Below are 12,070 nucleotides of genomic sequence, written 5' to 3' on the forward strand. Positions count from 1 at the left end.
GCACCCCCAACAACAAACAAACAGCACTTGATGGAATACATCTTACTGCAAAATAAGTTGCTGCACTGTTGTTGAGAATATGAATCAATAAGAAAAAAAAAGCATATTTGACGTTCAGTCGATGACAGGCAAGATTTTAAAAATTAGGTTCAACTATGTAAACTCTTAGTCTGGGACACCCCTAGTCTGCACTGTGCTCATTACTCTGGTAAGATGTGATTGTGATGCTTGACTGACCTGTTCTCTGAACTGCTGCTGAGAGAGACAGTCGGTCACGTTGACGCAGCCCAATAAGCAGCCAGTGGGATAGTCTTTAGGAAACCTGGGCTCTGTGCGCACACACACACACACACACACACACACACACAAAAACAGAAACAATTACACATTCACCAACACACTAAAACTACACGCATTATACCAGACGTTGTGTGCAATTTAAAGTGTTGTGTATAAAACAGCAATAAGCAGATCACTTTCAGTATTCGCAGTCTTAGTTTGTGATTGTGTACCTTTCTTGTAGACGTGGCGGTACATGGTTTCCACCTCAGCTATCTCCTGAGGGGTGGGCCTCTTGGCTGCAGCAGCAATCCAAAGACGACCACGGTGGGACGTGTACCAAGTCCGCCCCTCGACCCTACAAACACACACAAAAAATGCATTTACTGTACCTCTGCTTTTACTGGCCTGACATAAAAAAAAAACAAGTCTCTGCAAGAATGTTAAACTATATTTTCAGGTTAACACTATGATTTTGTTTCTTTATCTTCAAAGCTCTTTTGATATTATGTTAACGTTTTACCTCTTGATGCCTTTGACCAGCAGTGTGGCCCACGGTTGGTGCATACTGAGGCACCAGCCTCCGTCAGACATCTCCTGCAGCTCTTTGTCTTGGAGCCGCAACTTTTGACGTTCTTCTCCTCCCTTTTCCTCTGTGGAGCTCTTTCCCTGCTTCGTGTTTCTCTTCTGGCTTTGACTGCCTCCAACATCCACCCACTGCAAAGTTAATTAGCGGTAATCACTTTCGTTTAGTACCATCTGTATGATCCATTTTCATTACAGATAAAGTTTCTGTTCTAAATGTGGGAGAAACAGCTGTCAGATGTTAATGTCAACCCATTTTACTGATCTTTTACTGTATCATTCTGGTCTGTATCACTCTCAAAGGTCAGCTTCTTTCAAACCAACGTGGCTCAGTTCAAAATTTTGTTTCAAAACGAAACAAAACAATGTCTTTTAAAAACGTAGTGATAGTTGTAAAGACATTTCTTACTGTTCCAATTAAGTTTTATAATCACACAAATGACTAGAGGGGACACATTTCTACTTGCAGTGTTGACACTGAACCACAGGGTGACACCATTGTCACTCCCAGGATAAATGACATACCTCTGGTGCAGACTGCATGATGTTGGGGTTGACCAGCTCGCCGAGAGTCTGCCTTCCACCCTGTCTTTCAGAATACATGGGTGATCTTGACGTAGAGTCACTGTTCATAGCCCTGACTGTCTCATCCAACCTAATTATTCAAAAAATGTAAAAGGATATAGTGTCAAGTGTAATTTCACAACACAAGTTGTTACTTGCAGCTTTGATTCACGCGGTGTCGGATCATCTCACTTGTTGTAGTACTCGTTGAGGTTGTTTCCTTCGTCAATCACTTGTCTGCCAGCGAAGTCCAACGTGATCTTTCTGTCCTTGCGAGACGCATGGCGAAGTTCTCTCAGCTCTTCTTCCTTTTTCCTCAGCTTTTCTCGCTCATTGGGTGACAGCCACTGATTGGAATCGGTGGCAAAGTAATCTGACTCATCATCTAGAACTTGTGTTCTCCTGACACTAAAGAGGACAGAAAATAAATAAGTTATCAGCAAGTTTTTGAAAACCTAAGGCTGCAACTGTAATGCACAGTTTAAGTGTAAACATTGCACAGCGAGCAGTAAACATATCCAGAATTGTGAATCTCTTGACTGTGTGATTTATGATACCTGTTCCTGTCATATTCCAGCAGTTTGTCTTTGTGCTGGACTGCCTTTTCCAAGCCAGCTTTCATCTTGGCCTCTTGGTGTGGGAGATAATCTCTTTCGCCACCATCTGTCACCAAAATAAAAACATTCGTAGCATTAACCTATGTCATTATTTCAGGGTTTTAGTATTTCATTCTGACTTTTGACTCTCACCTCCCATTAGCTTCTTTCTTAGTTTCTGGCTTTTGTTGGAGTCTCGTTGCAGGATTTCCTGCTCCTCTCTTGTGCATACCTGAATCAGAAGAGAAAACACTGAGTGAAAAAATATGAAAATATAAAATAAGGATTGTCAGCAGCATGAGTGGATTGAAAAAGGGGAATCTAAGGACTCAACATGTTACCTACCAGACTTCCACAGAACAGGCAGGGTCCTGAGCCCTCTTGCTCACAAACGATGCGCCCACAACTGATGCAGTTGTTGATAAGTTTGTGCTTTTGGGCAAGGCATTCACAAGGATGGCGACCTGGGAGTAAGATGGACAGCTTGTCCTGTCCCTCTTTGGCATAGAGATTGACAAACTTATTTTTCTTCTTTGTTGAAGAAGTGCTACTGTTTTCTTGGGCCTGAAAAAGTTGCAAATGAGGAGAGGAAACAAGAAAAAAGGAAATAAATAGATGAGGAAAATAAATAAGCACAACAACAAAAATTAAATTGATTATCTACAACTTTATGTATTTTGTCGTTGTACTCAAACCATGAGAATTTACCTTCATAAAGTAGGGGATAAGACAATAAACGTTTGGGGTGGATGTGTACTCACCCTCATCAGATCAATGGGGGTTTTAACTGCCTCTGGTTCAGGCTCTGATTGGCTCACAGTCGGCAGCTCCTGTTTGTTACGGCCCTTGCGTTTAGACTTTTTCTGGGTATCTTTGGTCATATCTTGTGAATCTAGGAAAGGACAGCAAAAAGTATTGTTTATTGTGCATTTCTTATTTACGTTGATATCACAGTTAAGTACATTTGCATTCATAAGACCTTTGATAATTAAAATGTATAATTATTTGCAACATTTATTTATGCCCAAGTACCCTGCATTGTGATTTCAGAGCAGGTTGTTAATAGCTTGCAGGAATTTTGTGTATAACCTCATTGAAAATATGTTAAATAGCAGAAATGAGACATTTATTGACCTACCTGCTGATGACAAAGACTCTTTGAGAAGAAGAGGACTTGAGGTATCTGCAGCCTGTTTTTTAGTCTTCTTCCATCTGCTGAGGAACTCATTTATGAACTGCCCTTTTCTCCCATCAGTGCCCTGCAGGAGGTCTCCAACATACTCCTCAATCTCTTCAGCGTTTTCAATGGTAAGAATATATCTAGACAGCAAAGTGACACAATTACATTTAATTTTTTACATTTATCGTCAAAGTGGATGTTTAAAACACTGAAGACTGCTTCTTTATATCTGTGTGGTTTGGTCTGCCATGTATTACTTCATTAATATTCAAGAGTTGATTGGCAAAAGGTACTTTACCATGTGTGGATTTTTCACAACTGCTACTACTACTACAACTATTTCATTAGGCCTGATATGAACTGCATTTTTTATCTGTCTTTGAGAAATATAATTAAAATATGAATGATCTCTCTTTCAAAAGAACTGGAATGAACAAGCAACATGTGTGCCTACATTTTGTCAATGTTTTCTCTTGTTAACAAGCCAGTGCCTGCAGATAATTGAAATAATATTTGTTGTGCCTCTATAAATTGGGCCTGGATCTTAGCATTTCATTGCTTTCTTTTTTTCTTCTTTTTTTTATTGTTTTAGCGTTGTTCATTTTTGAAAATAATTTTTATGTAATTTTTTTGTACTCTTAAATTCTTTACAGCCATTTTTTGGGTCAGTTCATCCTCCGTTGCGCATTGCCTTTCTTTTTATCTTTTGTCTTTTTTAACAGAATTCAGGCCTATTTGCTCAGGTTTGAAAGGGTTAAACATAAAGGTTGGGGGACCACTGATTTAAGTGTCATAAACAGCACAGATACAGAATTGCACTAACCCAGGGCGTGTCACCTCGAAAAATGGGATTTAACAGATTGAATAGAGTCTGATAAGTTTACCAGTGAAAGCACCGTTTGACTGTTACCTGACAAACAGCCCACACACCTGTCAAACTGTCTACCTGTCACTGTCACTGCTGTAATGCCAAACTTATTTAGCATAACTTTACCTGTGTCGAAATAAAGCAGTGACTTTAAAACCCACGCATAACCTAAATTAACACTATTATTATTGATTCAAATAGGAAAATTTAAACACAGTAAATGTTAGTAAAGCGCCACGCAGCTAGCTTTTAAGCTCGTTCACAGATGTTAGCTTGTCTGCAGCCCGTCAGCACTTTAACAGGCAGATTTATGCTAACGGAGGCTAACATCACTCACTGGACGATGTCTTCACACGCCTCCAGCCCGAACTTGTGGTGTAACTGGTCCACACACCACTGCAGCAAAGCCTCAGACATTTCAACAACTACAAAAAAGACTTTAAACTCAAGGCTGGAAACCAAATGTAGCGGCGGCGTGTCAAAGTGTAACTGAATCAACGTGTTTCCAGCCGGCGAAATAACAAAGGCGCACATATATAAATCAACTGCGTGGAGGCGCAGAATCCCGTCCGGAAACAACCTGTACAGTGGATTAAAGTTCCTACCAACGACATTGGCTTCCAGTCAAAAACACGGAGGCAGTTATTTAGTCAAGATAGATAGATAGGCTTTATTGTCTGCCCCGAATTGTGACAGAAATTCTCTTTATATACAATACACACAGTTTGCATAAAAACTAAATCAAAACATCTTAAAAAAGCATTTAAAAATAAATTAAAAAAAAAAAAAAAAAAAATTAAAAATTAAAAGTCTCTTTAAGGGTTTAAGATAATTTTCTATTCCCAGTTGGACTTTTACTGTTGTGAGACCATGAACTCTTTTTATCAGCTTTAATCCTTTGAAACCTGGATCATCATCAGTTTTCTTGCCATTAAACCATTTGAGACCTGAGCAAACTGGTTTGATTTCTTTAGAAATTTAGACATGATGGGGGAAAGGCAATGATCAGCTTGGCAAGAAATATCAGACAAATTGCAAGAAATTAGTAAAAGGTGACAAAAAATGATGAAAATGGTGAAAATGATTAAAAGGGGAAAATGTCCAACAACATATCCATTTATAATTATTCTAATTCTATAACCTATTTAAAATTATGTTAAAGAAAAAACAATGTATACACCCTTTTCAGCACTTTTTGGGGTAATTTTCTTGTTTGTTTATTGTTGTTTTTTCATGCTTATTTTGAGGTATTTTTCTTGTAAGTTTATTTACTTATTGCTTGCATAGTTTGGCCATGTCTTGTTAAGTTGCTTATTGCATTCTCCCCTTGTTTTTGAAAGAAATCAAATCATTTTGCAGAGGCCTCAAAGGGTTAAGTGTAATTAGAGGTGCCTGTTCAATGCAGTCACTAGATGGCAGTTTTGTAATGCAGTGACATACAGCTGCCTTAAGCTCACACCAGAGATTTGACACTTAAAGGTAATTTATCATTGTAAATTAATGACTTCCATAATTAGGTAGTATTTTTTACATGGGAAGTCTAAATCAATAAAAAGATAGGCCTTCTTTTTAAATTTAAACTACTGACGGTAGAAATCATTAATATAGGAAACAAAATAAAAGACAAATCAACACCAAAGCCAAAAAAAAACATTATACAAGAAACACAATTTTTTTTTATTGTTTGTTTTTTGTTGCTTTCTTATTTTCTGGGTTAAAATGTGTAGTTTTATTTTACAATACTATAAATAAAAGTCTAGACTGGTTATCAGATTTAAGAAAATGATACTAATCTAATTAATTATATTTATTTTTTTTTCTTTATTCTACCCAGTTTTTTCCTATTGTTATTGTAGATACCAAAAATAACATTTTACGAATAAAGAGAAAATTCTGTGTTTTCAGCCATATACCAGGATACATTTTAGAAAAATGGTTAGTGTCGGGACCATAACAGTCAATGCTTGAGACGTTGCAAGAACAGGTACAACATTGTTTCTGGGAACATTTAACACAATAAACAGTTTTCACAAAAGTCTCCCTCAAACTTAAGAAAATGATGACTTGCAGGATAACGTCTACACATGAATTTGAATTAAATGTCCCTTATTGTATTTGTAAGGAAATATTTGTATGGAAGATTCAAAATATTTTTCCAATTTAAGTTATTAACACATCTAGATATAATAATCATGATTCAGAATTGGGCCTTTCTGCTTAATGAGTACTTTTGATTCTGGCATTTTAAGTAAATTGTGATGCAAACATTTCAGTTCTTTTACTCAAGTAATATTTTCATAGGTGATTTTTACTACTCAAGCACTGTAGATTACTTCAGTATAAATTAAATATTTGTAGTTTTTACCTCACATTTATTCAGCAGATGGATACATAACAGATTAAGATCAATACAGATTACTGTCTCATAAAGAATAGCTACAATGCAGAAACCTATGTGAGGTATAATTTAAACAAAAGACCAAAAATCGCTATTTGCACTGTAACACTCTGGAACATAACCATTAGCCTTAGAGACCAGTGGGTTCGATGCCACTCCAGAGTTGGACAGACTGTGTTTGTTGTGTGACATGAGAAATATTGAGAATTAGGTTAATTTTGCTTTGTTTTATTGTCATATAAAACAACGTACATTCCTTATATAATAATATAAGGAATGTAAGTTTCGGTAAAATTACCTCTATTTATGTTGATTTCTTTTGGTTGGATGGCCATGAAAAAAATAAGTTATGTTTAAGAAACTTATTATCACAGAATTTTTTTTTAAATTTTTTTTTTTTTTTTTGAGACTGAGCACTAAGATGACATTTATTTTGGATTAATTGCTGCAGTTTTAATGGTGTCTTGTAAACCTATGAGGGTTGAGCAAATGTTTATGTGCATGACACAAAATAAATAAAAAAAGAAATCAATCAATCAATCAAGTAAAAGTATTGTTGTAGACAAAAAACTAACCAACAGTATATAAAAATTAAATTAATGCATCAGTGATTCAATGATATATTGCAGAAAATGTACCAGGAACTGTTTTTCTCACATATATGCACTTTTTTAATACATTGTATACATTTTTTGGTAATCTTTTGGTAATTTTTAAGTGGCTCAGTTCTATTTTTTTAATTTCCAAGTTTTTTGCTTTTTGCATTTATGGGAAGGGGAAAGTGATGTGCGCTCTAATTCTCTTAAAAATTGTTTTCTTGTCTCAAGGCTATGTTTTCTGTAACAGCTTCCTTGTTCTTTCAGTCTTGCAGAATAACGTATATGCAATCTGATGACTCATCACCTTTCAAACAATGCTACAGGCGCTGCACTGGAGTACTTTTGTGTTTTATCTCCTCAAAACAGTTTCGCTGGCTGGATGTCAAAAAGCCAGTTGTATCAGTCTGTCTCTGTTCTCTGTTTCAATTTGACAGCTCAAAGGTCAAGGTTATCGTTTGTAGTCCAAAATGGAAAATGTAAATAAAGCAGCAGTATAGTTATCCTGGTAAACAAAACACAGTTCTGCACAGGAAGAAAACATGTTTTAAATCTGTCCCCAATTTCAAATAGAAAAAATACGTTTATTTGGGAAATGCCACAGTACAACAAAAACATCTGATATTTGTTTTAACTGACAGGAAAAGCAGTTTTATTTTGACCTCAAGGTGATTCTTTAATTATGATAGATGTCTTAATAAAAAATAAGCATGAAGTAAGACAAAGGAAGAACATATTTATGCTTATAATCAACTGTAATTTGTTTTCATAGAAAGGCAACTCACAACTCCAACTGTTTTGGATATATACGAGCAGTCGCGTGTTGCAACAAATACATTTTAACACAAGATACGATAGCTGTTAGTTTCACATTGGGTAGATATTAGTAAGAATAGATGCATTGTGATGATGAACAATAATACACAGTAACATCACATTACAAACCACAGCTGCATTCTTTGTAGTTCAGCAATTACACCACTTAAATAACCCCTTGTAGTACTTTTACATCATTTTAAAACAGTTCAAGAGGATCAAATTTAGATGTTTTAGATTGATATGCCGTAAGAGTGAAATATAAAAGGCAGAATCTCACCACCATTGTGCAAGGCATACATTAAAGGTCCAGTGTGAAGGATTTAGAGGAATAAATTGACAGAAATGGAATATAATATAATCTGTTTTATTTTCTTTAGTGTAAAACCACCATAGTCAGAAGCCCCTCTGCAAAAAGTGAGTGACACCACAGATTTTTAACGTCAAACTGCTTTCTTCAGGGTTTTTACTGATTTAAGTCATGTTTTGGAGAGAAAGACGTCTCTGCTGATAATTTGGCTCCGCGTAAAAACCTCCTGAACAATAAACACTGAAGGATTTATAACCGAAATAAGTTTCAGCTGGTTGGAATCTGTAATCCTCATCACTAGATGTCACTAATTCCCCCTACATCTTGCACACTCAGTATGTTTACATGCACAGTTTGGTTATTGCTCAGTTAGGCCATTCATACTGTCCCTGTTCCAGGAAACAAACACTGAGGGAGAAATGATTTACTGACAGAAGTATGTCAGCTCTGCCACGGTAGGTGATGATACGCCCCCTTACAGATAGCTGCTGTTGGACCTTCTTCTAGTTCGACCTATTACATCACAAACCAAAAAAGTTAGAAAGCAGCAAACAGGTTGCATGTCGAACAGTAAAAAAACATGGATAACCTTTCGATGCTGTAAAGTTTGTACGTACTCTACTACTTTTTCTCGATACCTTTGTCTTGTTTCGTTTTCTTCCTTTTTTTTCTTCTTTTGTTTTTCCCGGCTTTCTTCTCTGAATTTTTGCTGTTTGACTTCTGGGTCTAACACAATAATTTGACTTTTTCTAACATCATGTAAACATACTGAGTGTTTCTATAAAGGTCCAGTGTGTAGGATTTAGCGGCATCTAGCTGTGAGGTTGCAGATCTTAAACTTCTCCAGTGTGAACTAAATCCTACACACTGGACCTGTGAACTATTTATGTATTCCATACACTTTACCGGAATTACTGTACATGTCCTCAATTTGACTTTTTTTCATGTATAGTTGAAGATTTGGCGATAAAACAGACTTAACTGTATCCAAATTACCGCCCCATGGTTAACAAATGGGTACTCTGTGATAAGAGAGATTGGTATATGCTTTTAATTTTTGTTTTCCTACTTAAGTCCTTAAGTGAAAAAGTCTTTGGAAATGGCCTCGACAAAGTTGGGTGCTGACATGAGGATCCCGATGGTGCAGAGGATGGTGAAGAGTGAGAACGCCATGAGACAAAGCCTGTCAATAACAGACGCAGCAAATTTCCACTCATTGCACACCGACTCGTCCTCGTCTTGGTCACGGAAGCGTTTGGCAATGTAGCGCACCTCGTCCAGGATTTTGGCCAGCTCTGGTTCCACGCTGCTCACCGAAGCACTCTGAGCTGCGGGAAGGAGCATCTCTTCTTCACCTGCTCGTGTAACCAGCCGTCCACAGAGGACCCCGGAGTCGGGCGAGGTGGCGGCTGTGGAGTAGTGGAGGCTCTCCAGGCCACGGACGCCAACATAAAGCATGTTGCCGTTGGTGGATTGGGAGGCTGAGGCGCTGGCGTTGAGGTCCATGCTGGTCAGGCTGTTTCGTGGAGCCTTGTTGTGACAGGCTGAACGTACCCGCTCCTCACCTGGGCGCTTCATGCGCAGGAACCACGCACACCAGTTCAGCAGGATCACACGGGTCTTTGGGATCAAACAGTAATGAATAAGAAATTATTATTATCAAATTTAAAGATTCATTTTGAATGTGTTTGCCGGTTTTGCCTTTTCACTGCTTTAAATGTAATTTTCTCCTTTTTTGGTGTCTGTTTTGTTAATGAAGGTAAATTATATGTAATTTATTAAGTGCTTTAATAGGCCTCATGCTTACAACCCATAACATGGTATGTTTGTTATCCAGATATGATGATTGGCATAATGCCTGGCAATGTTCTGCATATTTTGTTTTCTTGAAAAGGGACCATATAAAATAGATTTCAAAAAAGATTCTTATCAACCTTTAATAAATGTAGCAAACATCCATCAAAAAACATAAAGCCTGGTTTCATCCCCTTTTTTGTCTAATTGTTTCAGTTACCACAAGAATTTGAAGTTTTGCAGAAGCCAAATCAACATTTCAGCATCACTTTGTCAAAACTGACCAATCACAATAAAAACAAAAGATATCATGACTTCACTTTACATATTAGCATATTAAAATGTAAGTAATCAATCTGCTTTGTGTTGCAGGATTCCTTGACTCTAAACCTCTTCATTATATTCAATACATTGGATTACATTGTGAATTCCTTACATTCATTATAAAAGGAGACTTAATCATGTGAGAGAGAAAGACATTTATAAAAACACATTGGCCAGACTCTTTTTCTGTTTTCACAACTGGCTAACTAAATGAAGTATATTTTAACACCTCAAGACCTCTTAGCCATGGATGGATCACTGTATGGGCCAACCAGGCACAAGCCTAGGGGCCCAAAGTGTATACCTTACAGAGACACAAAATAACCAGAAAGAGACGCAAAATTACCACAAAGAGATGCAAGGGAACTGCAAAAAGTCACAAAATCACAACAAAAATGGGAAAACAGCCACAGAGTCACAAACAACTGAGTAACAGAAAAAATATTTCTAAAAAAGAAAGAAAGAAAACACCACAAAGAGATGCAAAGGAACTGCAAAGAGACAATTAACAACCACAAAGGAGACACTAAATTACCAAGTAGAGACATAAAACTGCCAAAAACACATTAAATTACCTTAAATAAACACAAAATAATGACACAAACAACCACAGGGAGGCACACAATTATATAAAAATGTATAACCTACAAAGAGACAAAAAAACAGTACAAAGTCTGTGTCTCCTATGTAGGAGAGGTGGTGGGGCCCCCTGCAAATCTGTGCCCAGAGGCACAGCATCATAATCCACCCATTTAATGATATCATCTGGTGGACACACGGTCTTACACGAGCACATGCATATTAATCTTAATAAACGGCTGTAAGTGAAGTAAAATTGACTGTAACCTAATAACCTAATGTGGTGAGAGGGAAATGACTAAAGTGGTGTTAATAGGATCACAGTATTAGTGACAAATAACGGTCGAACATGAAGCAACACTCACCCACTTCGGCATCTTGCCTCCGTCAGGGTCGTGATGGTGATATTGTAAGACGAGAACTGTAGCAATTACCGAGAGACCGACGATGACCATGGTAGTGGCAAAGTACTCAGCTGGGTGAAGAGGATCCGAAGAAGACATAATGAGAATGGATACAGAGAGTTGTCATGCAGATGCATTTTAACTTTAAGGCGAAAACATGTGGATAAAAATAAATGGTTTCACTGTGAGAAAAAGAACTCAAAGAGAAACTCCCTTTTCTTGCCTCGAGCACACTTATTTTATGTGTCTGACAGAAATGCCAAAACCTCTTTTTTGAAATGCCCAAAGCTACTTTTTCATTCCACTGTTTCAAATATGGTGACTGATCTCTAAATAAGAAAATCCAAATATTAGATGGGTGCTTAAACTTAGTTACACTGTGATATGAGAGAGCCCCTGATGAGAAATGACTACATAGATTTCCCCCCGTGTCTTCCCACTGATCGCAGTTGACACCCATATAGGGACTGCTTTTAACTTCAGCCTGGCTTACCTATTAAAGGCACCGAGTCCGATGTGGCGGGCATAATCTCTGCAACCAGCAGCATAAAGACCGTCAGGGAGAGCAGGACTGTAATGCCTGGGAAAGAGACCAAATCTCCATAAGCACTTCACAAACAAAACTATTAAAAGCAATGAAAAGTATTTAAATCACACAGTCATGACAGGGAGCCATGATTCTTTGATGTTGAAATCCGCCACAAGTCTGCATAAATTGGATATTATATGACAGTCAAGCACACTTTTCCATCCTTAAAAATGATTTTGTGACAATAT

General features: G+C 37.3%; 2 protein-coding genes across 3 annotated transcripts in view; both read right to left on the reverse strand.

Moving 5' to 3' along the window:
• Positions 1-4,579, reverse strand: part of trip4 (thyroid hormone receptor interactor 4) — a 102,382-nt gene extending 97,803 nt beyond the window's left edge. Inside the window, exons 1-11 of the mRNA XM_042486641.1 lie at positions 4,410-4,579; positions 3,163-3,344; positions 2,786-2,916; positions 2,370-2,588; positions 2,178-2,256; positions 1,986-2,091; positions 1,621-1,836; positions 1,390-1,519; positions 803-996; positions 513-637; positions 238-329 (exon numbers count right to left, since the gene is read on the reverse strand). Coding sequence (XP_042342575.1) covers positions 238-329; positions 513-637; positions 803-996; positions 1,390-1,519; positions 1,621-1,836; positions 1,986-2,091; positions 2,178-2,256; positions 2,370-2,588; positions 2,786-2,916; positions 3,163-3,344; positions 4,410-4,489 — 1,554 coding nt within the window. The 5' untranslated portion in view covers positions 4,490-4,579. The remainder of the gene's footprint in view (positions 1-237; positions 330-512; positions 638-802; positions 997-1,389; positions 1,520-1,620; positions 1,837-1,985; positions 2,092-2,177; positions 2,257-2,369; positions 2,589-2,785; positions 2,917-3,162; positions 3,345-4,409) is intronic.
• A 3,893-nt stretch (positions 4,580-8,472) lies between these two features.
• The window catches only part of chrna7a (cholinergic receptor, nicotinic, alpha 7a (neuronal)), a 42,263-nt gene continuing 38,665 nt past the window's right edge, over positions 8,473-12,070 (reverse strand). For both annotated transcript variants that reach the window (XM_042491473.1, XM_042491464.1), the window contains exons 8-10: positions 11,787-11,873; positions 11,255-11,364; positions 8,473-9,812 (exon numbers count right to left, since the gene is read on the reverse strand). In XM_042491473.1, the coding sequence (XP_042347407.1) occupies positions 9,270-9,812; positions 11,255-11,364; positions 11,787-11,873 (740 nt within the window). In that variant the 3' untranslated portion in view covers positions 8,473-9,269. The remainder of the gene's footprint in view (positions 9,813-11,254; positions 11,365-11,786; positions 11,874-12,070) is intronic.

This window comes from Plectropomus leopardus, chromosome 1 (genome assembly GCF_008729295.1).
Source record: "Plectropomus leopardus isolate mb chromosome 1, YSFRI_Pleo_2.0, whole genome shotgun sequence".
Taxonomy (NCBI): Eukaryota; Metazoa; Chordata; class Actinopteri; order Perciformes; family Serranidae; genus Plectropomus; species Plectropomus leopardus.